The sequence below is a fragment of the Labeo rohita genome, chromosome 3, assembly GCF_022985175.1.
Source record: "Labeo rohita strain BAU-BD-2019 chromosome 3, IGBB_LRoh.1.0, whole genome shotgun sequence".
Lineage (NCBI taxonomy): Eukaryota > Metazoa > Chordata > Actinopteri > Cypriniformes > Cyprinidae > Labeo > Labeo rohita.
In genome coordinates, this window is record NC_066871.1 from 37,156,196 (window position 1) to 37,179,850 (window position 23,655).

The window sequence follows — 23,655 nt, forward strand, 5'->3', positions numbered from 1 at the left end:
TAAGCGATATAACTGATTACATTTGAATACTTTTTTAAAATTTCTAATGAATGTTTTCAACTGCTATTCATTTTCAAACATTTAAACCAAGCAGGGTTAACCTTACAGTAGCACTTACAATAAATTACTGTAAAAATCCTCTATCACTTAATTCAATTTTAATGCACAGTCACGACAAAATCAGATTTTAGCACTTCTTCTGACTTTGAGATGGTTCTGACATTAAACACAGATTTAAAATCATAACAAGATATAGTTTAATAGCTATGACAACTTTTTGAAATCCAATCTTTGCATAGCTATGACAGGAAACACTCAATGTCAAAACAGTCAATCTTAAAAAATAAAGCATATACACTGCCCTCCAAAAGTTTGGAAACACCCTAGAAAAGTGGGGTTTTGGACAATATTGGCATGAATCCTTATTAATTTGCGATAATTTTGCACTGATAAGGGACAACACAAACTACGAAAACATATTTTATTACATAAACAGTTTATACACAGAACAAAATTAAAAACTGGGCCTAAATTCATTGTATTCTAAACTAAATTGGCAATCAATTGTTGAAGCTATTAAGGTGTGCTGACCCAAACATCTTTTAAAAACCTGGGCCAAGTTTATCATTTAAACCAGTAACCAGGCATCACAGCTGGCAAAGGGGCATGTCTGACTTTGACATGTATATATTGCCATTATTATGTCATCAAAATGAAAATGATTATTGCTGGTCTTCAATGATAATGTCAAGTTACTTTAATGTATTTGCACCAAAGAATGATAAGGATTTATGCTGATATCATCCAAAACCACACTTTGCCAGGGGTGTTTTCAAACTTTTGGAGGGCAGTGTACATAAATCCAAAAAGGAAATAAAACAGTTACAGAACAAGCATGTGTCCTATTCTGTGTCTCCTGAAACGTTGGTGTCTCATATTTTAGAGCAGTCAGTGCAATTTGGGAAAGAAATAAATCAAATCTGTGTGAAAATAGAACACACAGTTACATTTATTTTACAATTAAATTACATAATTCTGTTAAATGTAGTCAATCCCCAACACCCCAACATGCAGTCTATATCTGTGTGCATTTGGTACACTTTATACGAAGCCATACTTCAATGTATTTTGAATCTGACAATTACCTTGATACAATGTGGCAAATAAAGCAAATGTCTTGTAAGTACACTTAGCTAATGGCCTTGTGGATGAACTGTTCATAAAGGGATTCTTACATGTGGAACAGCCCTACAAGCAGCATCCCTAAAAGGAACCAAAATGACATTTGGAATTAGCCCACAGACAACCTTGGCTTTTTAATTTCCCATGATAACCTTCAGTGCCAATGTGCAGTCATCCTTTCTGCTCCAGAGCCTCATGGCACCCCCATGGGGCCACTCCAAGCACTGCCGCTGGGTCGGAGTTAATGCTCGGAAAACAGGAACTCCCTAATCAACAACCAGCCGTGTGCAGCACCAAACAAAGGTCTCATTCAAGACCGCTCTTAGATTGACTTGATGGGTAGTTTAATGTATAATGTGTCTGTGGACATCAAAACAATTTTGTTAATCTGAGCTCATAAAAACATTGCATGCATGAAGCTGATAAAAGAAACTGAGCTACATTTTGGAGTATGTCACACAAGTATTGCCACAAAGCTTTTTAAACACACTGTAAGTGCTCTTGTTTATGTGTTCTGAACATTTCATTTCTCTGTGACTTTCAACAAAAGTTTCTTTTAAGTGCAACACTAACAAGATCCAGAGTGCACTGAGACAAAATTTATTGGCTTGTTTTTAAACTGTCTCAATCCAGACATAACAAATTTAAGTGCCAATAACAGGTGGAAATAACAGAGACTTGTGGGGTTGACACTGTATAAGTGACTGCTTTACACAGAGAGGAAACATATGTGGACGGGAGAGTCCGTAATCTTGTGTAAAGCTGTGAGTATTGCTGAAAACAAATCTATGTCTACAGTACAAGTCTAAAGCAATCAGCAGCAGAGATGTGGATTAGACTAACCAAACTGGATCCGAGTCCTGCCTGATGCTCAAACACACACTCACTCACACACATACAGTAGAACTGCACAATTATAAGACACTCTCTTTAAACTGTACTGACAATTATGTATTAAATTAAAAAAAAAAACTGATTTGAATAATGACAACGTGAATCTTCAAGACAGACCTACCTTGAGCTTTGAGGTTAAGCAATAATATGCTTCAGTACAGGTCTGTGATTTCAATCACCAATCATTAGAAAATCATGAAAAAAGCATCATTACAACTTAGCAGCAACTATACTTTCCTCTAGAGCACAATCAATAATTTTGCAATGAACTTCATATTATAGTTTTCAGGGTTGTTTTTAGTTATATACTTAAAAAAAATGTTTTTAAGTCAATCATATATAGTGTTGTTTTTATAAATCATTTGAAATTCTGTTCATATAGGCTATATGTGACCCTGGACCACAAAACCAGTCATAAGGGTGATTTTTTTAAAGGGGTCATCGAATGCCCATTTTCCACAATCACCTTGCCAAAATCAGCTCTGCAAAAATCATCCTGTTCTGGTTGAGGCTGCTTTAAATGTTAATGAGCTCTGCTCGCCCCGCCCCTCTCTTCTCTCTGTGGAGTGACGAGCCTGTTTACTTTAGCCGCATTTAGCTGCTAAACTTGCTAACTAGCACGTTATTAGGAAAGGTGATGGCTAAGACTCATTAAAAAGACCCTTATACTTACTTCTGCTGTAAGTGAAGCTGGATCACGAATGATTCGCACAAACATAGATGCATTTATGTAGATCGGGAGGTGCATTCCCTTCACAAACAAACTTAATCCACTGCATCTTCAGCTGCTCAGATGTCGGGAGTAAATGACGACCACTACGTTCATTATTACGTCCAGCAACACAACACCTCAATCGCTCAGTCTGAGATATTCTTGTCTAATCTTGTCTGAAGCTTTGCCTGAAACTTTATAATTCATGAACGAACACTTTTTTAATATGATTTTGATATACATTTTCCATGGTAATGCAATGTCTGATTTTAAAATGGTTTTCAAAGGATGAATTTGGAGAATTTAGGTTTTCAATTGATATATACTTTCTTATGATTTCTAAAGCGTGATAGGGAAAAATTCAACGAAGAACATTTTCCTACATAATTTGTAACACAAAACAGTGGTAAAATATCTATTTAGGAGTCTTAGGCCTTTTCAACGCTATATAGTGTGTCATGATTAAATTAGGATTTATTTGTAATATGGTGAAGTGGCGTCCCACTGAAGGGATGGGTGACAGTTAAAGGGTTAATATCCTAATGATTTTTGCCATAAAAGAAAATTTGATAATTTTGTCCCATAAAATATATTTTTGGCTATTGCTACAAATATACCCGTGCTACTTAAGACTGGTTTTGTGGTCCAGAGTCACATCTATGGTTTTAGTCATTTCCAAATTCCAAAGTGGTGTCTAAATGACTCAGTTGACTTTAAAACTTTTCCTGTATTTACAGTATTAATTCAACACTTCATATAGATTTAGCACAATAAAATGTATTTCCGCTTGCTGCCTTAAAAAGATTTCTGAAACGAGCACCAGGCCGAAAGCCTTCACAAACAGCTCTCTTGTCTCATCTACAGCGTTTGCTCCAGCAGTACTTATAGCTCCAGTTTTTCCACCAACTCTGTAATACGCACAAGTCCTCCAGCAAGAGAGATCATTAAATTCCCATTAAAGTTGAGTTAGTGTGTAAGTCGAGCGCTGGTCCTGTTCATGTCTTGTAGCACCTCATTGAGCTCTCAGAACCCCTCCGCACACCCGGAGCCAACAGGGTCACGCAGAGGGTGAGACATTTATGAGGTGCCGATGTTTGCCCTGGATGGCATTTCTCCGGTAGACAACAGTCAATGCACCTGAAACAAAGAGGGGTGAGGTATGCTGCTGGATGTTTTTTTAAAGAATTAGAAAGGTCTCTTAGAAACAGTAAATAAATAAATAAAAAAGCTGTTTTGTAAAAGCCTTTAATATGTTTTTTTTTTTTTTTTTTTTTTATGTAGTTAGTATTTAAGTAGGCAGGGCTTCTATAAAACATACCCAACCTGATCTCATGAGAAAACGTATTTCACCTGAATTCAGACAAAGTGATTCATACATTTTGCAGAAAAAAGCATCAGTGTACACCCCTAACCCCATCCCTAAACTTAACCGTCAATGGTGCATAAGCAGATTGTAAGAAAACATACAAATTAGATGTATGAGTTAATTCAAATTAGTCACCAATGAACATTAGAGTGTGTTGCCACACCTGCTTCACTTCAATAAATTAATATATATTATTTAATAAGAGCAGTCAGTTTTCATACAGTGAGAAGAAATTAGTCGCTCAAACTACAGGCCTTGACAGAGCTAAACAACAAACTAGATGAGTCTATGCAGGACTTTTGGGCTCCCATTAAACACTACAGCCCTGCAAACATCCCCCTCACAACTCAGAAAAGGTTACTGACCTGAATTGTGTTCTCTGATTGCGTACCACAATGAAACAGCTAATGGAGGGCAGCTGCTGTCAAATAATTAACTAACACACAAACAGTATTGCCAGAGGGTGGAGAGGATGAACTGATAAACCTGATGTAACCCAGTGAAAATATAGGAAACATTTAACATTTGCATTTTTAAAAATGTAATCAGTGATATGCTCCTATTGTCAGAAACATGTCAATAGTGGAAGAATGGAAAAACAACTTGTTTACTATTGTTATCACCCCATTCATTTTTTTATCAACACTGAAGAGAAATTTACACTTCAAATACAAATATCCATACCAGAAATGAATATATATGTTTGTTTGCCAGTCAGTCGTCTAAAAAAAGATTGCTGTGAATAGCAACTCGAGACTTGGAATTACACATTGAAACCCTTATGTCTGCAGGAAACTTTATTTATTTATTTTTTTTAGATTTGAATCCAAGTAAAAATAAATACAGTCTAACAGGACCGTTTTCTACCACAGCAGTGTTTGTATGCACGTATCAGGCTGAACTGAAATAAATATTTAGAATTATTCATATAAAATGTAATAAATGGGTCATTATCACTGTAGGGTGCCTTTTGGTGTCCTGTACTAAATTTGACATGATAACTTAACACAAACATGACTATGAAAGGGTGTGTTATATAAGTTTTCATATTCATAACAAAAACATTACTTGGCTCATTTTCTAGATTTTTTAAAGTTTTGTGTAGGAGGATGCGTGTTATTTTGCTATGTCCCATGCACTGCCCATTAAATTTGAATGACAGTAGAATAGTCAAATCATAAAATGTAAAAGTTTTATTCTCCTGTGAATATTTTGTTAAATATGAGATTACTCAAAAGTGTATTGATCATTTGGTAATAAAAACGATATTTTTATTTAATAAAAAAGAAGAGTTTGTCCATGTCCCTTGAATGGTTGTCCACCCTGTCGTATTGGGGAATCTGCCCCTTTAAGAAAAGGTCACCCCCTTTAGTGAAATCAGGACAACAAATATTTTGTGTCTTCAGTGGTGGGAATTTCAATGTTTGAGGTGAGTAAGTTGGTGACTTTTCAGCTGACAAATTTTCTTTGTATGAGTTTGCTTACTTTCTTTGCCAAAGCTTAACATGTCCACCCCGTCGGCATAAAATATGCCTGAAGTGATTAGAATACAGTATTTTCAAAATATGTAAGTTTAAATATACCAAATATACCTCTTCACAACCAGACTATTTAGCTAGTCACAGTTTGTTGTAAGCTAACATGCTAACTGAAGCTCAAAATATCCACTGTGTTGTTGTTCCAAAATGTCCACCCTGTCAGCCACTTAGACTCGATAGGGACATGTGCTAAAAACTGTGCATATTGATAAAAACTAAAATAAATGGGAAAATTATTTTTTTCAAAGTTAAATACGTGCTTCACTGTCATATATTGTCATGCTTAGTGTGTTCTGCTTTATGTATCCACCATGTCATGTGCTGGTCCACCCTGTCATCTTCATATTTTAAAATAATATTTTAAATAATAATTAAATCATATCTGTATAATCCAGTGTGTTCAATAGCTAGGTGTGGGGGTAATAACATGCAAACAGTTTTCTCCAAATAAGGAAAAATGAATATGTGAATTGTACAAGTTTCTTTAAAAACACATTGTTTACATAAAATCTTTTATACATTTATAATTTGAAAGCAAACAAATAACCCTTTTTAGGAAAGGGACATTATACCTTTCAGAAGATATCCTTTGAATCTTAATATTGCAACGAAAATGTATTTAACAGTAATATATGTGTCCATGGCAGGGTGGACATATCTTATGGTTTATGCTTGAAATAATGGGCCATAATTATCTAAAAAACATTAAAATTAAAATAAAAAATAAAATGTGTAAGACCTCAGCTAAAATGTTTCCATAGTGCTTGAGTGTCTACTGTTTATGACATGACATAAAGCTAATGGGACATTAAGACCAACATTTGTGAGTATTGTGAGGATTAAAAGGCACTCTATGGTGATAATGACCCAAATATTTAACACCAGTAGACATTACACCAGTACATTCTGATACTGATTCTGATTTATATAGTTTACTAACTAACTAACCAACGAACTAACTAAACCATTTTGTTATTTAAAAAAAAAAGAAACAAACAAAAAAAAAAAAACTGAAAAAAAAACCAAATCTATTAGCCAATAAATATGGTCCCACTCACTTTCTGTCAATCACTCATCGTGCATTGTACGTGAGGGAGCCGTTTGATAATCAATTACGATCAAACTGACTGTGAGAATTTGCTATTAGAGCACATAGCTTTAAACATTTTGTGTTTTGCATTACTATATGTCGATAATTAAATTAAATTGTTGTCGGAGTTTGTGTTAGGACATCTGAATGAAAAAAAAAAAATCCTGTCGCCGTGAGTAGCTCACACTGATGGTTTTAGCTTCATGAATAAGGCACAACTTGTCATATGACGAAAGAATATTATATATTTTATTTATAGAATTTGCCTAAAGAAACTAAGTTATGCTTTATTAGGAAATATACTTACTATGGCAGATTTCACTGGTTGTTCCCTGGTGAAAAAAACAGCATATGCTGGTAGGTAGGTTTTGATGCTGGGATGCTGGTTACGTAGGTTTTGATGTTGGTTTAAATGGTCCTTTGCTGGTTTATGCTGGTCCATTGCTGGTTTATGCTAGTCCAGCATAGGACCAGCATAAACCAGCATCAAAACCTACCTAACCAGCATCCCAGCATCAAAATATACCTACCAGCATATGCTGTTTTTTCACCAGGGTTATCGTTTGTAATACTGTTAATATACTGTTCTCGACTATTATAAAACAGCTAAGTTATTGGTAAAAATTCTCTTGCCATAAAATGACTATAACGTTGAGAAATGGTATTGAGAAGCTGCTATTACACACAGATCTGCTCATGTTAATGTCTGGTATGACTTTTTTTGTTTATCTTTAGAGACTCCTCCTGTTACGTTAATGATGAGCCACCTAACTTACCTGGAGAAGATTCACAAATTCTGGATGTTGTTGTGGTAGGACAGCCTGTCAGCTTTGCCAAGCACACACACACGTTGGGATTTTATAATGCATGGATATAAACCTAACCTTTTAACATTATGCATTTTTACATAAAGTATGATTTAGTATGATTTATAAACTGTTTTCCTCATGGGGATATTTTTCTCCCCAGAGAATCAAAAATTTCATAACCTTGTTACAACATAGGGAATACCTGGACCACACACACACATTTATGTTTCCATGTTTTCCGGGGACTTTCCATAGACATAATGATCCTTATACTGTACAAACTCAAACTGTATATTATATCCCCTAACCATAAACGCAACCCTCACAGCTTTTTGTAAAAACTAAATTTAGCATGATTTATAAGCTGTTTCTTCATGAGGATTAAAACTATACCCATAAAATCAAACATTTCACATTTTACTATCATTGTGGGTAAATTTTTTAACCACCTGAACCACACACACATACGTGTATATTAGGAAAGTGACCCATTTACTTTTTTTAAAAAAAGAAGTACTCCACCAATAACTGACGTTTCCACAAGATCAAGTCAAATTAAATGAAAGTCCAAGGATTTTTTTAATGTGATATTTATTCATAAGCCCTCTATAAAAAAATTGTAATACTAAACCACGTTTACAGTTGATACTCATAAAGATTTTTTTTTTTTTTTTTTTTTTTGTAAAATGTTTACCCCAAAATCAAACCTTACTTTACACATGTACAGTCTTTACAATGTTTCAAAGCAAAGAAAGAAAAAAAATATAATGGAACAAAATAAACATATAAAGATATACATAATTTTTCATTTAACAAAGTTAGAACATCTCATTTATCAGAGATTCTTGGACAAGCGGAATATTAAGTACATGCCTTGTGGCATTTAAAGAAAGCTGCTTAATAGGACAGACGTTCCTGCGTCCTCCTTATCACTTCCTGTTACCCACCAGCCTTTGCAAAAAGCTTAGAAATTCTGAGTGCCGTTCAAATATTTAACCAAAGTAGTATTGCACCTTTGCCATGAACAAGTGACCTGCTCTTGTAACATATCAGACGTGCTGACCTGAATACCCTTGTTCCCTCCGCAACAAAACACCTTTGACCTTCATTTGGGAACACTAATTAAGTTTCTCCCCTGATTTAAAAGGAGATTGTAACCAACAGCAACTCTGAATCTGTGTGTATAACGACTAGAGCTGTGTGACATACAGACAGGTCCTTAAATAATATGCATGCTTAACATATGCTAAGTACATTCACAACTCTATCCAGTGCCCTCTTGTGTCAAAACAGTCAAACGTAAAGGCAGAGTACAAAAAGGCACACACACAGACACGCAGACCTTTTATATAAACCTTGCTCTGATTACATGAGGAGATTTTTAAATAAACAAATCCTAACATCACACATATCAATCATACTGGAAATATGTAGTCAAACTATTAATGGGGAACAAGTCATCAGCACAGGCTATGTATTACTTAATACTGTGCAGAACTGCCTAATTTGTCGAAATCATTGAAAATAAAAGTCCAATTTTAAGTGTAATTCACATTTGGCGTTTTGATCAAATAATGAGTCAAGAAAGAGAGAGCTGATACTTATTCAGTCATCACACTGAAAATGAAAGGTCAAGTTGAGAGCATTGTATTGTGGGAAAGAAAAGTGTGCTCGCTTTTCTTTCACACTCTCTGCAAAAAGCAAATTACACGGCCAAACGTGGCATTGGGGAGATTCTAGAAGTTCATTTGTAAATCTGAAAGGATGGGGGTAAACGGTCAGGAAACTGAGAGGGTCAGTGAACAACGTCACTTCCCCTGCGGGGCCGAAGCTGTTGTTAATGGGGTCGCAAGAGGTGAAGGTCTGACTGTAGCTCAAGCCATATGCACGTTAGTACGACACTTTTGGGTCAAATAGATCCCAGCAAATAAGACGTTTTCATCATGATCTATTGGTTTTGTAATGAAACAGTAACACTGACAATAAATAAACACTAAACGATAAAACAACAACAATAAAAAAATAATACTTGTACAATACAGTGAAGATTGCATAATCAGAACTGACTATTTTTGGCACAAAAGAAGAATGCTATGATTGTGTGAGCCTTTCAAACAGTGGATGCTCCTTCATGCATGAATGCGATTGTCCCTCACAGTGAAAAATGAGTGCATGGAGTACAGTCTGACTGTACGCCAACTTCTCGATGAACTCCAGCTGTGCCTAGTGCTCTAACAATCCCTTGCTTTTAGTGCCCTGACCCTGGGATACTAAGATAAAGAATCAGGTGTATTTCACCATCAATCGAAATACCCCTTTTGATGGGTGCTAAATTTAAAAATGCGCTAAAAAACTTGGTTGAAAAGCAAAGAAATATGTAAATACAGTGCAGGATGCATTTGAAAACAAAAAATGCATCAGATACAGTAATAACACATGTCGGAATTCTTTTTCAGGTACTTCTGGTTTTACATACCAGTATTTTAGGTGAATCTCACAAATTAGGCCAAGAACAAAAAAATCATGGTGTCCAGGCAGACCTTCTGATTTTCATTTCTGTATTATGGTAATGAGAATGACATTGTGCTTAATGTCACTATTTGTTCATTTAAATGGTCTTAAAATCAGGCTTTGTGATTTCTTCATGATTTCGAAGCGAAATATGACCTGGACGTTTCTTTATGAGATTTACCATTTTACTCTCCTTATTTTGTAGACTCTGATTCAATTTTGCCACTGATGTCAGATTGGTAGAACCATTTTAAGGTGTCAATACTTTTTTCTCTTTGTTTGAACATTAAGCGTGTAAAAAAAAATGGAGTAAGACATTAAAGGAAAAAATGCCCAAAGTGCAGCCGATAAAAGGACGGCGCCCTGTGTAACCCTTTTCTCTGAATGAGAAAACAGGGCAGGGACGACTCCTCTCTCACTGTATCAGCAGGCCGTGTGCAGTGCAATGCATACATCATCAGTCCACCCTCTCACAGAAATCAACAACTACTATATCACTCACTTATACAAAAATAAATCAATCAGAACATGGTAAGATAAGCCTCTGTACATTACACTTATATAAAATAGCTTCAAATATTTACATATAGACAACAACAAAGAAAAACACACACACACACAAACAAAAACAAAACACCAGCAACCTGTCCTGTACAATATACACCTGAATAAAAAGACATGTTAAGAGGTACTGAAGTGTATGGCTTAATAGGAAATAATTCCCTATATATACATAAATGAACTTAATATATATTTAGATCTATATGTACTTAAATATCCCTGGAATCATAAGAGTGACGTGCGGAGCGCGCCCCCACACAGCCATTGCCTACAACATGGCTCAAGTCTTCATAATCATCCACCATGTTCTCCAAACCAAGAGTTTTGCTTTGGTGATCTAAGATCAGATATAAAATTAGATCCATAATATGTTCGTTAGAAAACCTCAGAAGAGAATTAGGACCATGGACAAACTGCATCTACTGTACTCTAAGGTATCGCTAGGAGGAGCATGCACATATCTCCTCAGAGTAGACAGAGTTTATGGGTAAGAGGGTGGTAGCCTACTTCCTGGTCCTCTGTCAGAAAGTCCAACCTCTTATTTGCAGTGCAACATCTCTGACTTTGGACCAAAGACAACTCAGTAGTATACGCAGACATGCAAGTCCAGTGCTAACAGAGTATAGACATCCCGTCTGCAGTGAGCAGCTGGCCGCTGGTGGGGTCGTAAGTGCCGGCCAGGTAGTACAGGTCATGATAGCTCCCATCAGCCTTCTTGTTGCGGGTCAATCGCTCGTATTCCTCACGTGTGACCACTTGACACTTATGAGAGATTGTCTGGACGTTGTTTTCATCCTCATGGCATGACTGGTACAGAGCATGCTAAAAAGAATGCAAAATTAATTTCCTACAACATCTCTTGCCACCTGCCGGCATTGACATGAGGACAAACACTGACTAGCGCTCCTAACTCGAACGAATTATCACCTGGGTGCAAATTTATGATTTCTACTATGCTAATGAATATTTATTATGTTTCGTGACTGAATGCTCCAGGAAGGTTATGAAACAGTGACAGCATGATTTAATATCCAGAGAATGAACCAAAACCCACTTGAGCCGATTCTACCAATACCGTATAATTTTCTCAGCTGTGGTACTTTTAGTTACTCAGCTTATTTTAACATAAATCAAATATGTGTAGCACAATCATCTAAAAGTTCATCATGACTGACAGACCTCCATATATCTGGATACTTACTTTGCCATCGCGATGTCTCTTGCCTAGCTTGGTCTCTTCAGGGTGGTAGAACCACTGGACTTTTACGACCATGCTGCTTTGCCATGACTCCCAGAAACTCTCAATGCGGCCGATTAATGGCAAATGAGGCTGCCCAGTCGAAAGGAACACAGCACAGTCTCCTACCCGCACCATGTCCTTGCCACGTACTATGGCCTTGTAGAAAAGCTTCCGAGCCTTTCCCTTAAGTCCACGCCGCTGTGGATAAAGAGAGCTTTAGAATTTTTGCAGATATTTGCATACAACAATGATTTAATTTGCTTAAAACTGAAGTTTAGGCCCATCTGCTACTGTTTGCACTATAGTTAACCACCCTCTAAACAGCTTATTAAATGTAGGCACTGGTTAGAACTTACACCAGACTAGGGACGGCTGAGACTAGGGATGCACTATTTTGACATGGGTAACTATAACGATTAGTACCAATCCACAAGCCTTGATACTTGTACTAAGAATCTCATTACCTCAGAATTACCTCATCCCTAGTTGAGTCAGAATTTTACACAGCAGGACAGCTCAGAACAAAGCTTTAAAAGCCCCACTGACTTGAAGTGTTTAAAATCTTTAGGACAACGTGTGGCTGATGTTTCATGTTAAACTGGGTTCAATTAGATCACCAATTACTAAATTAATGAACAAAGAAGTTATCTTTCAACAATGACTCACTTGTGTGGGGTTTCCTGACCACCTCCACAGCTGTCTAGATGGCAGGATGGGTGACACTCTGGGTTTGGTCTGGTCTGCTAGAAGGCGTTGCCTCTTAACCAGATCTTTAGAGGTTTTGGAGAGTGAACTGGGACACTCTTTCCTCTTCTGTGGCTTGCTGTTAGTACTGTGGTTGCTATGCCCACCTTTGGCACTGGACACTGCCACAGCTTTGGCCACAAAGGAGTGCCGTGGGGGTCCCACAGGGGGTTCAGGGGACTGGAGCAAAGAATGGTGGGGGGTCAAGCAGCTTTGGAGCAGCAGCGTGGAGCTTTCCTCATCCTCCGAGCTGTAAGATGAGTCATTTTCAGAGGAGCACAGACTGGAACTCGAGAGAGAGCCTGAGCTGGAAGAACTTGAAGAACCAGAGGAAGACGAGGAGACTGAGATGCGTGAGAGAAAACGGCCAGCTGTTCTCAAACCTCCAGAGGCAGAAGCAAGTGCGGCACGGGCCGTCCTCCTTTCCACTTCTTCCTCTTCCTCATCCATGTCTGAGTAGGAGCTGTGGCAGTCCCTGTGGCAGCCAAGGTTCAAGTCTCCATACTCACTCATGCGCAATGATGGTGATGGCTTCCTCTGGACTGTTGTCCCTTTCAGCAGGAGCTCTGCTCGTGAGCCATCTCCTTTCCTGTTGTCCTTGACCAGCAGAACTGGGTGTGAGTAAGCCTCTGCCCTGGGCAAACCACCCACCCCATTGGAGCCAAATCCTGAAGCTCCCAGCAACAGGAGAGCCTTACTGTTTTTAGTCTTTGGAGATGTTACTCCTTCATGGTCCAATTTGACTAGAAATTCAGATTTCTTGCCCCGAGGTGGTGCTGGCTCCTCAGTCCTCTTCTTTTGACCATAAGAACTGTTCTTGCCCTCCAGTGAAATCCCAGATGTTTGGCTGCCAAAGGATGAATAACCGTTAGCTATGCTGCTGAAGGAGTCAACCTCAAAGGAGCTACTGCTAAAGAGGCCTTTGGTTGGTGTCGTCATGGAGACTGAAGGTCGAGAGGATGTTTCTGCCACCCTGCCTTTCAAGACCTTCTTCGAGGCTGAGCCATTGAGCTGGAAAAAGTTAACAGGCATTCTCTTCCTGGGTGCTGCCACTGATGGCCATGTCACAGCAGGTGCTGAGCTCTTGGGTACACTGTCTGACAGAGTCTTCTTTAGCCCTGAACCTTTCGGCCTCCCTGTAAAGAAATGTTAAACATTTACAGTGAACTCTAGGACGATCAATATTCACAGAGTCTTGGACAGCATTTTTGGACATTTTCTGCATCATAGGTACATTTGGAAAGCTGTCTAGATAGGTAGCCTACTAGGTTTTGAGACCAAGACATAAAGTTAAATATGTTCTCTGGTGGTTTATTGTAGAAAGTTTTACCTGGTCTTCTGACAGGCTTTTCCTGCGCTTTGAATCTGTCTGTTCTTGCTGTTCTTTCACTCAATGTCTTGTTTTCTAGCATGGAGCTATTTTTGTCAAGCTGCCCCTCAGAGATGGGTCTAGGACTCAAATCAGGACCTGAAAGGGCAGAGGAGGTGAAATTTTTTGACATTTTTTTATTGACCTTTACTATGCATGTCAAATATATGTGAAGTATAAGAATCAACTATAGAAGCTCTGTTCCAAATGCTAGTGAGTTACCAACCTTGAAGTGTTTCAAGACACCATATCCATTCTAGATAAGGCAATCTATTTTTGTGTTTAGTAGAATATTGCTTTGTTAGCTAAGCATTTACTAATGCAAAACTCAGAATCAGATGTGAATATTAGTCAGATCTCAAATGACTGGTTGACTGGTCGACTCTGCTAATGAAGCTATTCAAGATGCCGTTTGGGGACCAGCACCCAAATGGTATGCTTGTCTTCACTTCAGGGTAGTATGCTGCCTGTGTAGACCAGGGGTCTCCAACCCTGCTCCAGGAGAGCTACCATCCTACAGATTTCAGCTCCAACCCCAATCAAAAACACCTGAACCAGCTAATTGAGGTGTTCAGCACTGATAGTAACTCTCCAGGAGCAGGGTTGGAGATCCCTGGTGTAGGCAGAGGTAGCTCATTAGATACTTAGAACAGAGCTAATGACAAATTCTGAAAATAATGTCAAGTGAGGTCGAATTATAAAAAACAAAGCGGGACCTACATTGGATTTGGTAACCAGGAGGAAGAAAGCGAATATTGGAGAGAGAGATCCATCCTCTATCTCCATCATCAAACTCCACCATAACCCCACCAGGTTTACATTCATCACCTCCTAAAAGATTACCAGAAATAGTTAATTTAATTGAAATGCTTTACAGTAGTTCTTTAAATCTTTAATTGATATGTCAAATTTTTGGAAGATAAACGATTTTTTGATTCAAAGAAGAGAGGAAATTAGGTCTATGCCTCACCCCTTCGCACATATCCCGGGTAAAGACAGCGCGAGCGCTCACTCCAGTAAGCACACACTCTAGTCCCTTCTTTTAGAACAGCCTCAGTGTCAGGGCGTACATCCAGTACCTAACACACACAGGAACAAACTTCTGTCAGGCAATGCCAGTGAAAGTGGTTTTGGACTCCCAGGATGATAAATGACACACACAGAAGTCAATCAGTGAGGCTCTCATGAAAGCAGCACTTATCTCATGCCAGCATGTTAGGGCTGAAAGCCACGGAAGCGGAGGTGCGGTAAACACTAACTTGCTGAGTAATAATGAGGAGTGTGTGAATGGAGCGACTGTGATTGCAGGTTTGCAGCGTTTCTCTGTCTAACAGAGCACCCAGATCTCCCCATTCAGCTCAAACCCCTTTCAGGTTTCTTTAATTTACTGTTGCTATGGTAACAGGCGCTCTCTGACTGATGGGACGTGAAGCTGGAAGGTTGTGCGTGTAGATTGGTGTCAAAGGTACATGGAGGAATGGAACGCTCTGAAAACGTGGAAGTTCAGTGTAATTAGAGACAGCTGCTGTAGACCGTTTACACAATGAGACAGCTGAATAACAAGTGTGTGTGTGTGAGAGAGAGAGAGAAACGGAGAACCAACCAAAAATATATACAAAAATATATAGAATGACCAACTTTGCACTCACTGGATATGCTTTCAAATCATTTAAAGACAAATTAGTAAATACTGTTTAAATGTTTAATTTTAGTTATTTATTATGCCAAATTCTCTAATATTAAATTGTATTGTATAAGCATATACTGCATGCATAGCAAAATTTTACCTGTGGTGTATGTGAAAATATAGACTAATTGGTAAAAGACATTAAGTGTAAGACGAATTCAATAAGAACACTGTAAGAACACTGTATTGACTAATCAGCATTTAGGAAGTTAACTATCGATTGGTTGACACTGGTCACTAAAAATAATAATATATACCGTAGAGTATGTAAAGACTAGGGCTGTCAAACGGTACCGGGTTCGGTACTTTCGGTACCGAAATTTTGAAAACGTCAATTTCCCGCTCACATTTGAGCAATGTTGAGACGATTTTTAAACATTGCATGTTGTGCTTATTTGTGAGCGCTCGGTGAGGAGCGTGAAGCGCTTATCATTGTAGCCAATCACAGTCATGTCTGTTGAGCGCGTGAACACTATGGCCAATCAGCAATGTTTAAAAATCGGCTCAATAGCGCTCAAATGTGAGCGGGAAATGGACTTTTTTAAAATTTCGGTACCGTTTGACAGCCCTAATAAAGACATGTAAGACAATGTTTTGTTTGAGTGGTACTGATCCTTAAGTGTTATTAGAAAAGTGGAAAACAAGTGAGTCAACTCCACTGATCTCTCCCAACACAAACACATGAACACGAAGGAAACTTCATGCTATAAGCAAAACTGAATGGGCGCCAAGAATGCATTGTGGTTTACACTGTGTAATTACAGTCCATTGGCTTAGATTAACTATAATGTTGTTATAACCTATATGACTAATGTTGAGCATCCTTCCTAGTGGGGGTGCACAAAAGATGCATCTTTTGTGTTCAGAAACACCTAGATGTAGTGAAGCTAAATGGGGCAGGACAGCTTTTGGGACACTTAGTCTTATTGCCAGTTATCCATAAAATTGGCTATGACTGTTTTTTTAAACTAGCTTTACCATGTCTGGTTAGGCAAAATCATATAGGTTTGGAAAGATGAGATGATTTTTATTTTTTACAGGGACTGGCATTTCTTCCCTATAAAGCTTTAGATGTACTGGTACGCTGAAATGTTCCATATTGATGGAAAGTGTCAAGAAGAGCATGTGTGCTAATGTGTGCAGTGTTCTAGGTGAAAAGGTGTGAACATGGGTAGAGCCTGAAGTGATGTGAAGAAAAGTGAGGCAAAAGGTGTGCTGGAAACAGGACTTTAGGAAATGGCATTGTGTATAGGGATCGCAGGAAAGAGGATATTGTTTTATGCTGCTCTTTAATGGAAGAGGGGATTTTGGAGGATGTGGTGATGTGTGTGGGTCCTGAGAGGCCAAAGCTCAGAGCGTAGGCAGGTTTGTTTGCTGTAAGTGGGAAACTCACGGCTTCCTGCAAGAGTTGCTCCAGGGAGTAGATTCTGGGTCGGTTTCCTCTCTCCCCGTCGATAACAATACTGTAGCTGGAGAGAGAGCAGAAAGTACAAAGGAGTTATTTTCAGTGGTGTGTGTAATGCTTGGCCGTCCGTGTCAAACTCCTACAGAGGGCTCACTTTCATTGGCTGTGACTGATTCTCTTCAGCAACACTTTTACTGCTGAACAGAGGGCTTAGAGGAAGTGATGCAGGCTGACTTTTGCAACCAACTAAGAACTGTGGGAAACTAGTGGGTGATAATGACTGCTCATTTAACTGTGGTAGTGAGCATAATCCTATTGGGGTAACGTCAATCAACATGTCTTGGTCCAAAATACAGCAACAGGAGTTTAAGACAGGTGCATCTCCTAAGCACACACACACACACCAAATGCCCACTTGTCATTCACAAACAGTGCTGTTTCATTAACTAAATATTCTGCAGAATTCCACAGATTTTCCCCCCAAATTGAAAATTCCACCTGGGCTTTCCAATAAGCTTAGTACAAATACTTCGAAAGGGCATTTATGAGTTTGTGTGTGTATTATACAGCACACTTACACATCAGGCGACTCCAGGGGTTGCACACGAGCAGCATACAGCAGTTCATCTTCTTTGGAGATCAGAACCTTGAGTCCATCTGTCAGGAGCTCTTTGGTCAGAAAACAGTTTGGAGGAGCTGCAAAATAAAAGGAAAGTACAACTCAAAACACAATTTTAAATGACAAACAATGACTTCACGTCATGCCTGACAACACCTGTCATTTGTGGTGAAATCACTACAAGAATCCATTTACCTGGAGCACTTCTGCTATTCGATGACACCTTCCTCTCATCCTCCTCTGAGAAGCTACTGTCCTCACCCAGATGGAAGCCCTCATCTGCTGCAAAACTCTCCATCAGACGGCTGACTGCTCGACCTTTAGACTGAAGCACAGAAACATCACAGACACTGAATCGCTTGAAGGAAATGGAGGAAAACTCTTTCTCCACATTCAGCAAAAATTGTCCTCACTTCTTTAGACTAAACGTCAGAACGTGTGAACATCACCTTTACAGGATGTCGCTTCTTACTCAGCAAGAGAAGACAAGTGTTAAATGTGCCAACAATTGTGAATGCTCGTGTTTCTGTGTGTACCTCTCGAAGTCTGGTTCTCCGAGTGCTGCCGTTATCATCACTGTCTTGAGACTGGGCCTCGGTTGACCAGTAAGTTCTCCTCTAAAGGTAAAAAAAAAAAAAATCAATGATTAGTTGCAGACAATCATGGGCATCTAAGTTATGAAACCAGTCCACAATTTGGAGATACCTAATAATTCTTACTCTTTTTCACTTTTTGGAACATCTTTTTATACTACAAACACAGCTTTGCAAAGCATTCATTTTGTGCATTTGTAGATTGCTGCACGTATTTGGGGATCGCTCGCTGTACATTTGTGAAGGACTTTCTGTGCATTTGTGGACTTTGAAACATTTCTAGTGTCAAGACGCTGACAATCCACAAATGTGTGCAGCACACCCACCATCTACTCAAGCCAATCAGATAACAGCCACATTTCACATTGCATACCGTGGCTCTCAGCATGTTGCTCTTCCGAGTGGCTCTCTTCAGCCTTTCACTGCTGCTGCTGGGAAATGAGAGAAGGCTGCTACTCTTTCTGTAATGACCCGGCCTGCCTGCGATCCCAGGCCAGCGTTTGTCCTGCAGTCTTGGCCTGCCTGGTCGCCTTCTGACACCTGGAGGTTTGGAGACAGTGATGGGGACGGATCTACAGGGGGGCCGTCGTTTTACCTTCACGTCCCCATCTGTTACAGCTCGAAACTGAGATCCTGAATGGGTTTAACAAAAAGAGAAAGGGTTAGAATCAAAAACGCAGGTATGGCGTGGCAAATCACTGAGCTTCTTGATGGCCTTTACCATAAAGTTCTTGTCGTTCCCGCTTAATCTTCGCCTTCTGATTGGCTTCCAGTTTGACAACAGAGAAAGTGGAAGGGCCCCTAACGGCCGGGCTGAACGGCAAATCCCTGAACGTCGGAGCTTTGATGTCTTGGCCTTCCTCACTGCCATAACTGCCTTCCTCTTCATCTTCCTCTGTATCATGAAAATGGCATTTCAGTATGGCTGTTCACATCTGACTATAATATATATAAATATCTAAACATAATATGTTGGAATCGCTATAAAGAAATGCCGTACAACTACATCTTGATCTAATTTGGAAATCTTTTACTGTGCAAACATTTGTATGCCATATGAAACATTGAGTTATAGTGTTGTTTTCAGGGGGTTTCTGAAGTAGCAAGTAAACTAGACAGCCATGGGAACAATTTCATATTCTTTTTGATTTTCCATCAGTGAAGTTATTGATATTTAAAACTTTTGGACTGACATTTTCCTGCATTTCCCACAAAGTGTTTGGTAATCTAGATTTGCATTCATTCCATGCCATTCTATTCCTGTGGTATCAATTTTTGCAGATAAACCCACCCCTAAATTACATGTAAAAACAAATTAAGATTTATTTAATTGCTTTACATGTTGGTCATATGATCCTCCTATCTACCCTGTTTTCACACCAGGAAAATCCGCTAGTTCATCTGCTTTGGTTCGGACCAAATACAGTGTTGATTTTTTGTTTGTTTGTTTGGTGCAGTTCGCTTTCACACTGCCCTTTTTGAAAGTGAACCAAAAACTGTAAACAAAACCACATGTGTGCTTAAGGTCATCCATTGATTGGTTCATCCATTTAACCATACCAGAGTTCATTTGGAACCTCTTCAGCTGGGTCTCGGTACGGTTGTTTGGTCCGCACCCAAGTGTGACTGCTGTATTCACACCTGCCCCAAAGATCCGCACCAAGGGTTGAAATGAACTTGAGTTCGATTCATTCGAACCAAACACGACAGGTGTGAATATACCCTAGGTGAACCAAATAAAGTAGACCTGACCAAAAGTCTGCTTACACTAGACCAGGGGTAGGGAAGTTCGGTCTTAGAGAGCCACAGTCCTGCAAAGTTCAGCTCCATCCCTGAAAAAAGTAACCTCATCTTCCTATAGCTTTAGTAATCCTAAAGACATTGATTAGCTTGTTCAAGTATTTGTTTGATTAAAGTTGGAGTTGAACTCTGCAGGACTACGGCTCTCTAGGACCGAACTTGCCCACCCCTGCACCAGACTAAGGGGCTGTTCACATAGAATGTGTTTTTCCATTCCTATGCGCTACCTTTTCCATTGTTGTTCTATGCAAACGCACTAGATAGACGTGTATGAGTGTTGTGCTCATGTCTCGTCTCTTTTGCAGCATTCTGCACGAGTCCACATTTTTAAGACATCAATAAAAGAATTTCAACTTTTACATGCAGTGCTGCTCATTGAAAATTACAAAACAGCGGACTAATCAGAAGACCCCAGAGGTGGGGCAAGCAATGCAAGATTTTGTTTACAAAAGCAAGTAGTCTTGTAATTCCTAAGCGCTGCATCTTGTGTATTTTGACACAAAGGCTCGTTCGGTGTGAATGGCCCCTAACACATAAATGTTTTCCCATGTACACGCACACTGCCCTCTCCTTACTAACAACTTTTCTCTGTGTCGCTAGGGGCATATGCATTCATTTAAGAAATATTGTGTGGAATTATTGTGACACGTTTGAAAGCTTTACTAAGCTTTTCTTACTTTCCCCAGATGACACAAACAGGCTGACTCTCACCTTGCTCAGAGGACTCGCTCTCAGGGGGGGACGTCTCCCCGTCCTCATCCACTTCCTGTCCTCTGCCCTGTGGGATCCTGGCCCTTGGCTGCTGCAAACAAGCTGCTGATCCAGGACTTTTCTTTCTTTCCTTTTTAAGTGCCACTGGCTCGTGCCTTTTCCAGCACTCCTGTGTCCCGCTGTCCCCACTCGTGGCTGGAAATAAGTCCATGTATTCATAAATACATCAGAGAAAACTGCCATTGATTGCATTGCAAGGACATTGCAGAGCTTGTGAAAGTTGTGCTCCATCATTTAGTCAAAAAATGCAGAATTTCAGTTCTTCTGACTACACAAGTACCCAAAAGACTACACTGTAAAAAGTGGTAACCTACAATCGTTACCTTAAAAAGTTATTTCTTCCTGATTTTAACTGCAAAAATAGTTTTTTTGGTAAAAATTAGTGTATTTAGGTCAACCTGGTCTCAGGACGAAAACGTACCTCTGGGAACTTTTTCGCGATATGTATCGTCATGTAGGTTTGTGACATACTCGATGTGAAATGTCCACTGGGTGTCCCTAAAAGAGTGTTCGTTCCCCGTAACAGACGGACATACATATGGTACATTTTCTGACTTGAAATGTCCGTTGAGTGGCATTAACTACCCAGTAGTATAAACCAAAGTGAATGTAACGTAAAAACACAAGCAAGCCGTTTTAGCTTGTTTTCCGATCTCTCATCTTTCAGCTCTTTCATCATGAGTCATGTTTTTGATGAGATTCAAACCCAAGGATTCCACATCTTAAGTCCAATTCTTACCAAGCAAGCTTGGTACATCCCAGAAGCGAAACATATGTAGCTGTAATCATAACTCTGTACGAAAACATTTACAAGTGTGCGCTGTTTTACCGCTGCCAGTGTTAATTTCTGTAGGAACTGCAGTGGTATGTCTTGTGAAAAAGATTCCAGAGTATGTTTTTTTATCATGAGAGGTAGCTTTAGGTTGACTACTAGGTTATCTTGTTATTGTGGGTGAGTCATATTCTGTTGTTTAATGTTACAGTGCATCATCTTAGTTTTGTCTGTTAAAGCCACATGACTGATATGACACAATGGTATTACAGAAAATAGATTTTACCTGTATCGCTTAGGCTCTCAGACTCATTGGCTGCACTGAGCTGTGTGGAATCTCTTTTGGAGCCAGAATACAGGCTCTTAGATGTTGAGGAAAACTCTGGGTCTCTTGACGTAGCTCCAGATGTGTGTCGTCCACCTGGGACCTTCTGCTTGAGTTGAGTTATTTGTTGATCAAGGGTGCTATTCTTCCGATAACACTGTGACTTCATCTAAGAGAGAACAGTATGAGTAGATGTACTGAGGGAATCTGACCAACATTAAGAATTATTCTGGGCTACTTTTTAATCCTTCACTAAGCCTCCAAAAAAGTGAAGAGAAGCAAGAGAAGAAAGGACTCATGTGTGGACACTGACCTGTGTAGAGCTGAGTCGGCCAAATCCTCGATTGGACAATTTTTTCTTCTTCTTTTGCGATTCTCCACCTCCCCGGTGCTCCTCTGCTAGTGGGCTTAGCCCCGCCCCCACCAACCTGTCAATCAAAGTACAATAGAGGCTCAGTGATATTTTGATTCCTCCCAGAATATGTTCATTGAGACTCTTTACATCATTATCCCTTCGCTATCATGTGTCTTGGTGTTTTGTAAGTCATTAAATCATTCACTCAGCATATTTGTTCAAAGGTCGCTTGCAACAAAATCGCTTCTTACTGTCCTTTACTAAAATTTCAAGAAATCATAACTGATTTCTCCACAAACTGCAACAAAGTGATCACAGAAATGCCCAATTTGTTCAGCGCAGCTCCATCTCGTTTAACAATGACTATATTCACTCAGTAGGTCCAACCAATGAAATCCTCCTTAAGAAACTGCACTATAATGCTATTTATGCATGCTATCATCAGTCTCGAAATCAGGCACTTCAAAAGAGAGACATCAATGAACAAAACCCGAGAACAGAAGTGAACGAGAACGATTTGTTTACTTAAAATACTTGTTCAAAATCACTGAGTCATTCATGACCGAAACACCCCTACAGCTCAGGCAGTGTCGGTATGAAAAGAGAAAGCTAGAAAGACAGATCAGAGAGAGAACGAGGCTGAGCTGCCTCTCAGTGGGCTCAAATCGCTCCCTGCTCTTCCTGTGATGAGCATCGAAAGAGTGAAGAAAAAAGCATGGTCTCCACACCTCACGCTTGAGGAACCGCGATCAGACGGCCATTCCGCCACTGTCCGAGGGCAGTTGCTGGATAAAAAGCCCTGCGTGAATTATCAGGGGAGATTCCTGCTACAAAAAAAGGGGCCGGTCGCTTTGAAAAGACAGAGCGAGCCGTTTGAGGGCACTGCATGTTTGACGCTATTGTTCTTGGTGAATATCAGAGCCCTCACAGTTGTATTTCCATATCAGCGAGGCAGCGTGTCCCCCTCGGCTCTGAAAGCAGGCTGGGAGAGAATGCCCTTGAATTTCCCTGGAAACCTGCCCAACAGACTGAACGAACGCTAGACCGACGGCACACAGACAAAAGATTACCTTCCATCCTCCAGCAAAGAGCTGAGCGCTAGTGTGCCGTCAGTCACATGAGCTGTTTAATCGCCGTTAGACATCTCTAGAGAGGCTGTCTTTGTGGAAACCTAATTGAGATTTTGTTTGCTGTAATGTGCTTCTGCTTACGTAATCCCAGGGGAAAATGCTGTCTGAGGTTGTTCTTTCAAAGCTCAGGAGACATAAAGGAGATCTCAGTTGCGTTTCATTTAAGTACCACCTTTGCCTCA

General features: G+C 39.5%; 1 protein-coding gene across 2 annotated transcripts in view; it reads right to left on the bottom strand.

The window, feature by feature from the left end:
- Positions 1-9,266: 9,266 nt before the first annotated feature.
- LOC127159541 (BAH and coiled-coil domain-containing protein 1) overlaps positions 9,267-23,655 on the bottom strand; it is an 83,650-nt gene continuing 69,261 nt past the window's right edge. For both annotated transcript variants that reach the window (XM_051102351.1, XM_051102357.1), the window contains 15 exons: positions 22,302-22,416; positions 21,950-22,157; positions 20,832-21,026; positions 19,042-19,215; positions 18,694-18,953; positions 18,264-18,344; positions 17,923-18,052; positions 17,687-17,804; positions 17,097-17,172; positions 14,987-15,095; positions 14,737-14,847; positions 13,978-14,115; positions 12,570-13,783; positions 11,865-12,101; positions 9,267-11,485 (listed from right to left, as the gene is read on the bottom strand). In XM_051102351.1, coding sequence (XP_050958308.1) covers positions 11,276-11,485; positions 11,865-12,101; positions 12,570-13,783; positions 13,978-14,115; positions 14,737-14,847; positions 14,987-15,095; positions 17,097-17,172; positions 17,687-17,804; positions 17,923-18,052; positions 18,264-18,344; positions 18,694-18,953; positions 19,042-19,215; positions 20,832-21,026; positions 21,950-22,157; positions 22,302-22,416 — 3,376 coding nt within the window. In that variant the 3' untranslated portion in view covers positions 9,267-11,275. The remainder of the gene's footprint in view (positions 11,486-11,864; positions 12,102-12,569; positions 13,784-13,977; positions 14,116-14,736; positions 14,848-14,986; positions 15,096-17,096; positions 17,173-17,686; positions 17,805-17,922; positions 18,053-18,263; positions 18,345-18,693; positions 18,954-19,041; positions 19,216-20,831; positions 21,027-21,949; positions 22,158-22,301; positions 22,417-23,655) is intronic.